The following is an 8,728-nucleotide window of genomic DNA, read 5'->3' on the forward strand; positions in this document are numbered from 1 at the left end:
ACAGTGCAGCACCCCCTCAGTACTGATCCTCCATCAGTGCAGCACTCTCTCAGTACTGCCCTTCCGACAGTGCTGCACCCCCTCATACTGACCCTCTGACAGTGCAGCACCCCCTCAGTACTGACCCTCTGACAGTTCAACATTCCCTCAGTACTTACCCTTTGACAGTGCTGCCCTCCCTCCATACTGACCCTCTGACAGTGCTGCAGTCCCTCAGTACTAACCCTCTGACAGTGCAGCACACCCTCAGTACTGACCTTTTGACAGTGCAGCACTCCCTCAGTACTGATCATCTGACAATCTCCCAACAACAATCCTTGTGGAACATCACTTCCCGAATTTTACCAGTCTGAGTAACTGGCTTTACCCTCTGCTCTCTGTTTACTATTTCGTAGCCAACTTGTTATCCATTCTGCTGCTTCCCCCCTCATTCCACATGTTCTGGCTTCAATCATGTGTCAACTATGTGGTAACATATCAAAATCTAAATATATGACATCGACTACGTTACCCTTATTTAATCTTTCTGTTGCTTCTCTAAGAATTCAATACGGTTGGTCAAGCATTACCTTCCCTTTGGGAATCTGTGCTGATCACACTTTATACTGGTTTCAGTTTCTGAATGTTTTTCTGTTACATTTTTGATAAGGATTCCATTATCTTTTCTACCACTGATGTTAACCTCATTGGTCTATTGTTCCCTGGACATGTTCTATCACCATTTTTAAATATAGGAATTACATGATCTGTCTGCCTGTCCTCTTAATGAATTTCTAATTCCAATGAACTTTGATATCCATGCAATAGAGCCTCTGTTATCTCGACCCTAACTTCTTATAACATTCAGATACAATCCATCTGGACCAGGGGTTTTATCCTCTCCAAGTTTGATTAGTTTATCAATTATCTCCTCCCTTTCTATCTTTATATCTTTTTGATTTCTTCCTCTGATGTCATCTCCATCATGTTAGTCTCCCTGGGAAGTCCCGAGGAAAAGTAATTATTTCATATTTCTGCCATTTCACTGTCATTACCTGTGAGTTTATCGTGTTTATCCCTTAGTGACCCTATCCCTGTCCTGATTTTCTATTTGTTATTTATGTGTCTGTCAGATACAATTCAATGATCTGAACCTTTCTTTTTTCTGCCTCTTGCAGCGGGCGTGTGTGATAACTTGCTGACACGGTGTGAGAATGGAGGAGTGTGTGAGGACAATGGGAGGTGTCTCTGCCCCGCTCCCTACACCGGCCTCCTGTGTGAGAAAGTCCAGTGCAGGAAGGAAGTGGGAGGATGTGTCTCCCAATCCCCCGGCCGGGACCTCACCTTCCACCGGGTGCTGCTGTCACTGACTGCGCTGCTAACCGCTGCTAACGGCCGCCCGCCACTCTGACCCACTTCCAGCGCCAAGGCCGCTCACCGGAAGGTGCGAAGAGCGCAGGAGAATCCGGCGTTTACTGTGTCACTGTTAAAACACGCTCCCCTCCCCCACACTCCCAGGAAAGGCAAACTGGAACCGAGGCCTGAGCCCAGCCACCCAGCCAGCTCGACTGGATCTCAGAGCCCAGAAGGAATGGGCAGTCAGTGGGGACTGGACTCTCTGACTCCCCGCGACACCGAGGCAGCTGCTAATATTCATTCTCCAATCGCCAGCTGCTCGTCCCATGTCCAGCTTTGGGACAAAGAAACAAAGAAAGGACTTGGATTTCTACAGAACCTTTCACCACCTCAGGACGTCCCAAAGTGCTTTACAGTCAATGAAGGACTTTTTCAACAAACAGCAATGTGATCATGAGAATATAATCTGTTTTAGTGATGTTGGTTGTGGGATAAATATTGGTCAGGACACTGGGGAGAACTCCCCTGCTCTTCTTCAAATAGTGACCGTGGGATCTTTTACACCCACCTGAGAGGGCAGACGGGATCTCGGTTTAACATCTCGTCTGAGAGACAGCAGATAGTGGAACACTCATTCCCTCCTTCCTCCCACCCTCTCGCCCTCCCTCTCTCTCCCCCTCCTATGAGGGATTGCTGAGTGGGACCAGTCCTCTCTGTCGGTGCATCGTGACCTGAAGGAATGTGAGGAGCAGTTTCGAGTGTCCCACAGCCTGGGCTTCAGTGAGCGTTGCTGTGTAATCCTGGTCGCTGGGGTTCTGTGTAATCACTTCCCCCCCCCCCCCGACCCCCTCCTTATGAAATTCCGCTCCTATCCTGGTCTATCCACGGAGGCTGCATCAGTCCCATGTGGGAATAATCCTGAGCAGTGATCGCAGTGTTAGTGCGTTTATTGATTGTTTTGTATTGAGATGAAGTTATTTTCTTGCAATCCCACAAGGTGTGATGTAGTTTTTGTATGAATAGTGGTTTGTGTTGGTGAATATATCTGTCACTGTGGAACTCCCAGCGATGGCAGCAATGAGACCATTTTCTTTGTCTGATTTTCCTGTGCACAGATTTCTCTGGAACTGCAATTTGCTGCATCAAAGAATCGGAGTTTCCAGCTCGGGAAAGTCTCCTAAGATCCAGCAAAGGCCTCGTCACTTTACACTGGACTACAATAAAAACTCCTGCATCAAGTGTCCTGGCCTCAGGACCCGGCTCCTGACTGTGTGAGAGAGGGGGATCGGGGAGGGTGAAGGATTTTTGTGGAGGAGGGGAAGGGAGGTGTTCAGCAGAAGGGGATCAGGTTCAAGGGAGAGGGGGAAGGGATCTTGGGGCCAAGGGAAGAGAAAGGGGTTGAAGGGTGAGGGCAGGGAAAGTGCTTTTTGGGGAGAGGGGAGGTGTACAGATGTTCAGGGGAAGGGAGAAGTCATTGGGGAGAAGGGAGGTGTACCAATGTTCAGGGGACGAGGAGGCAGGAGTTGAAGGGATTCTCTCGGAGCAGCAGATGGAGGTTTTCCTGCGGAGTTTCAGGATTCCGGGAACCAGTTAAACAGACACAACCTTCCCACAATGCAGCATGGCAGGGAAACAGTTCCATTGACAGCTTTTTTTATTTGATGGGATGTGGGCTTTGTTAGTATTTGTTACCCTTCCCTAATTGCCTTTGAACTGAGTGACTTGCTAAGCCATTTCAGAGGGCAGTTAAGAGTCTACCACATTGCTCTGAGTCAGGAGTCACATCCAGACTAGATAAGGATGGCAGATTTCTTTCCCTGAATGGCATTAGTGAACCAGATGGGGTTTTTATGACAATCAATGATAGTTTCACGGCACCATGATTGAGGCTAACTTTTAATCTTGTTCAGTAACAGGCAAATTTTAAATCTGTCTATAAATCTTTAATCTATCTGTTAAACATGTGCAGAGTGTTAAATTGTGACTGTTGTTCATCAATTGTATTTTTATTAATTAATTGAATTTAAATTTCACCAGCTCCGATGGTGGGATCTGAACCCACACTATCAGGAGATTCAGCCTGGTGTCTGGATTTCTAGTCCAGTGATATTTCCACAATACCACCATCTCTCCAGATGATCCTGTGAAGGCGGAGAGGAAGGAAAAGAGGCCGTGCTGGGGACAGCCACATTGACCAATCATTGCTGTTTGTGGGATCTTGCTGTGCACCAATTGGTTGCCAGGTTTCCTACATTACAGCAGTGACTACACTTGTGAAGTATTCAGTTACTTGTGAAGCACTTTCACATCCACCTAAGTCACTGTTCCCTGAGTTTATTTTACTCAGAGGGATTGAAGTTTTTACCACAATAAATAGAAGAGATATTGTGGCCTGAAAATATTTCAGTCGATTGTGTACTAGACAGGGATATTAATCATCATTTATTTCTTGTTCAGGAGAATCTCTTCCTCACCTGTCTCGGGAACTCTTGGAGAATATTTCCCGGTTTCAAGGAATTATTGTCAAAGCTCCTTTATCTGACATTTCAGATGATTAAATTTTGTAAAATCACTCAGTGGGTTCAGAATGTCTCCACTGGGAAATTGATCACAATTTAACACTCTGCACATGTTTAACAGATTGTTTAAAGATTTATCGACAGATTTAAAATTTGCCTGTTACTGAACATGATTTTCACTTTTGATTTGAACCATCCACAGGGACTGGAACTGGAGCACAGTGTTTGGGGGAAATGATTTCCCTGTTGTTTCTGGCGCTTGTCAAAGAACAAAGAACAAAGAACAGTACAGCACAGGAAAAGGCCATTCGGCCCTCCAAGCCTGCGCCGATCTTGATCCCTGTCTAAACTAAAACCTTCTGCACTTCCAGGTACCATATCCCTCTATTCCCATCCTATTTCTGTATTTGTCAAGATGCCTCTTAAACGTCGCTATCGTACCTGCTTCCACCACCTCCCCCAGCAGCAAGTTCCAGGCACTCACCACCCTCTGTGTAAAGAACTTGCCTCGCACATCCACTCTAAACTTTGCCCCTCGCACTTTAAACCTATGACCCCCAGTAACTGACTGTTCCACCCTGGGAAAAAGCTTCTGACTATCCACTCTGTCCATGCCGCTCATAACTTTGTAAACCTCTATCATGTCGCCCCTCCACCTCCGTCGTTCCAGTGAAGACAATCCGACTTTATCCAACCTCTCCTCATAGCTAATGCCCTCCAGACCAGGCAACATCCTGGTAAACCTCTTCTGTACCCTCTCCAAAGCCTCCACATCCTTGTGGTAGTGTGGCGACCAGAATTGCACGCAATATTCTAAATGTGGCCTAACTAAGGTTTTGTACAGCTGCAGCATGTTTTGCCAATTCTTATACTCTATGCCCCGACCGATGAAGGCAAGCATGCCGTATGCCTTCTTGACTACCTTATCCACCTGCGTTGCCACTTTCAGTGACCTGTGGACCTGTACGCCCAGATCTCTCTGCCTGTCAATACTCCTAAGGGTTCTGCCATTTACTGTATACTTCACACCTGCATTAGACCTTCCAAAATGCATTACCTCACATTTGTCCGGATTAAACTCCATCTGCCATTTCTCCGCCCAAGTCTCCAACCGCTCTATATCCTGCTGTATCCTCTGACAATCCTCATCATTATCCGCAACTCCACCAACCTTAGTGTCGTCTGCAAACTTACTAATCAGACCAGCTACATTTTCCTCCAAATCATTTATATATAGTAGAAACAGTAAAGGTCCCAGCACTGATCCCTGCGGAACACCACTAGTCACAGCCCTCCATTCAGAAAAGCACCCTTCCACTGTTACCCTCTGTCTTCAATGACTGAGACAGTTCTGTCTCCATCTTGCCAGCTCATCTCTGATCCCGTGTGACTTCACCTTTTGTACCAGTCTGCCATGAGGGACCTTGTCAAAGGCTTTACTGAAGTCCAGATAGATAACATCCACTGCCTTTCCTTCATCATTCATCTTCGTCACTTCCTCAAAAAACTGATCAAGTTTGTGAGACACGACCTCCGCTTCACAAAATCATGCAGCCTCTCGCTAATAAGTTAATTGGTCTCCAAATGGGAGTAAATCCTGTACCGAAGAAGCCTCTCTAATAGTTTTCTGAGGTAAGGCTCACCGGCCTATAATTTCCTGGATTATCCCTGCTAACCTTCTCAAACAAACGAAGTTTATCCTTCTCAGTGGAGTGTTTGGGAGGAGCTGTTGATGGAGTTGTTGCTGAACTTCTGGGCAGAATTTTACCAACGGCTTCAGAAGGCTGAGAAGAAAGTGAAGACTGAATTTAAGAGCTGTTTCTGTTCCATAGAGGAGGTGATTAAACAGACCCGGTCATTCAGTGTACAGATCTGTCACTGAAGGGCTCGGATAAAGTGAATTAAACAGACCCGGTCATTCATTGTACAGAGCTTTCACTGCAGGGCAAGGATAAAGGGAATTCAACGGACCCGGTCATTCAGTGAACAGATCTGTCACTGAAGGGTTTGGATAAAGGGAATTAAACAGACCCGGCCATTCAGTGTACAGATCTGTCACTGAAGGGTTTGGATAAAGTGAATGAAACAGACCCGGCCATTCAGTGTACAGATCTGTCACTGAAGGGTTTGGATAAAGTGAATGAAACAGACCCGGCCATTCAGTGTACAGATCTGTCACTGAAGGGTTTGGATAAAGTGAATGAAACAGACCCGGCCATTCAGTGTACAGAGCTGTCACTGAAGGGCTCGGATAAAGTGAATTAAACAGACCCGGTCATTCAGTGTACAGATCTGTCACTGAAGGGTTTGGATAAAGTGAATGAAACAGACCCGGCCATTCAATGTACAGATCTGTCACTGAAGGGCTCTGATAAAGTTAATTAAACAGACCCGGTCATTCAGTGTACAGAGCTGTCACTGCAGGGTTTGGATAAAGGGAATTAAACAGACCCGGCCATTCAGTGTACAGAGCTGTCACTGAAGGGCTCGGATAAAGGGAATTAAACAGACCCGGTCATTCAATGTACAGAGCTGTCACTGAAGGGCTCGGATAAAGGGAATTAAACAGACCCGGCCATTCAGTGTACAGAGCTGTCACTGAAGGGCTCGGATAAAGGGAATTAAACAGACCCGGCCATTCAGTGTACAGAGCTGTCACTGAAGGGCTCGGATAAAGGGAATTAAACAGACCCGGTCATTCAATGTACAGAGCTGTCACTGAAGGGCTCGGATAAAATGAATTAAAGGGACCCGGTCATTCAGTGGACAGAGCTGTCACTGAAGGGTTCGGGTAAAGTTAATTAAACAGACCCGGTCATTCAGTGGACAGAGCTGTCACTGAAGGGTTCGGATAAAGGTAATTAAACAGACCCGGTCATTCAGTGTACAGAGCTGTCACTGAAGGGCTCGGATACAGGTAATTAAACAGACCCGGTCATTCAGTGTACAGAGCTGTCACTGCCAGGCTCAGATAAAGGGAATTAAACAGACCCGGTCATTCAGTGTGCAGAGCTGTCACTGAAGGGCTCGGATAAAGTGAATTAAACAGACCCGGTCATTCAGTGTACAGATCTGTCACTGAAGGGTTTGGATAAAGTGAATGAAACAGACCCGGTCATTCAGTGTACGGATCTGTCACTGAAGGGCTCGGATAAAGGTAATTAAACAGACCCGGTCATTCAGTGTACAGATCTGTCACTGAAGGGTTTGGATAAAGTGAATTAAACAGACCCGGTCATTCAGTGTACAGAGCTGTCACTGAAGGAATCGGATAAAGTGAATAAAGCAGACCCGGTCATTCAGTGTACAGATCTGTCACTGAAGGGCTCGGATTAAGGGAATTAAACAGACCCGGTCATTCAGTGTACAGAGCTGTCACTGAAGGGCTCGGATTAAGGGAATTAAACAGACCCGGTCATTCAGTGTACAGATCTGTCACTGAAGGGTTTGGATAAAGTGAATTAAACAGACCCGGTCATTCAGTGGACAGAACTGTCACTGAAGGGATCGGATTAAGGGAATTAAACAGACCCGTTCATTCAGTGTACAGAGCTGTCACTGAAGGGCTCGGATAAAGGGAATTAAACAGACCCGGTCATTCAATGTACGGATCTGTCACTGAAGGGCTCGGATACAGGGAATTAAACAGACCCGGACATTCAGTATTAGAGAACTATCACTGAAGGGCTCTGATCAAATGAATTAAACAGACCCGGTCATTCAGTGTACAGATCTGTCACTGAAGGGCTCGGATAAAGGGAATTAAACAGACCCGGTCATTCAATGTACAGAGCTGTCACTGAAGGGCTCGGATAAAGGGAATTAAACAGACCCGGTCATTCAATGTACAGATCTGTCACTGCAAAACTCGGATAAAGGGAATTAAATAGACCTGGTCATTCAGTGCACAGATCTGTCACTGCAGGGTTTGGATAAAGGGAATTAAACAGACCCGGTCATTCAATGTACAGAGCAGTCACTGAAGGGCTCTGATAAAGTTAATTAAACAGACCCGTTCATTCAGTGTACAGATCTGTCACTGAAGGGCTCGGATAAAGGGAATTAAACAGACCCGGTCATTCAGTGTACCGATCTGTCACTGCCAGGCTGAGATAAAGGGAATTAAACAGACCCAGTCATTCAGTGTACAGAGCTGTGACTGAAGGGCTCGGATAAAGGTAATTAAACAGACCCGGTCATTCAGTGCACAGAGCTGTCACTGAAGGGCTCGGATAAAGGGAATTAAACAGACCCGGTCATTCAATGTACAGAGCAGTCACTGAAGGGCTCGGATAAAGTAAATTAAACAGACCCGGTCATTCAGTGGACAGAGCTGTCACTGCAGGGTTTGGATAAAAGGAATTAAACAGACCCGGTCATTCAATGTACAGAGCTGTCACTGAAGGGCTCGGATAAAGGGAATTAAACAGACCCAGACATTCAGTATTACAGAACTATCACTGAAGGGCTCTGATCAAATGAATTAAACAGACCCGGTCATTCAGTGTACAGATCTGTCACTGCCAGGCTGAGATAAAGGGAATTAAACAGACCCGGCCATTCAGTGTACAGAGCTGTCACTGCAGGGTTTGGATAAAGGGAATTAAACAGACCCGGTCATTCAATGTACAGAGCAGTCACTGAAGGGCTCGGATAAAGGTAATTAAACAGACCCGGTCATTCAATGTACAGATCTGTCACTGAAGGGCTCGGATAAAATGAATTAAAGGGACCCGGTCATTCAGTGGACAGAGCTGTCACTGAAGGGCTCGGATAAAGGTAACTAAACAGACCCGGTCATTGAGTGTACAGAGATGTCACTGCAGGGTTTGGATAAAGGGAATTAAACAGACCCGGTCATTCAATGTACAGAG

General features: G+C 46.1%; 1 protein-coding gene across 1 annotated transcript in view; it reads left to right on the top strand.

Annotated features, from left to right (window-relative positions):
* LOC137346001 (netrin-G1-like) overlaps positions 1–2,123 on the top strand; it is a 94,267-nt gene extending 92,144 nt beyond the window's left edge. The window contains exon 6 of the mRNA XM_068009303.1: positions 1,158–2,123. Within this exon, the coding sequence (XP_067865404.1) occupies positions 1,158–1,390 (233 nt within the window). The 3' untranslated portion in view covers positions 1,391–2,123. The remainder of the gene's footprint in view (positions 1–1,157) is intronic.
* Positions 2,124–8,728: the final 6,605 nt, after the last annotated feature.

The sequence above is a fragment of the Heterodontus francisci genome, chromosome 29, assembly GCF_036365525.1.
Source record: "Heterodontus francisci isolate sHetFra1 chromosome 29, sHetFra1.hap1, whole genome shotgun sequence".
Classification (NCBI taxonomy): domain Eukaryota; kingdom Metazoa; phylum Chordata; class Chondrichthyes; order Heterodontiformes; family Heterodontidae; genus Heterodontus; species Heterodontus francisci.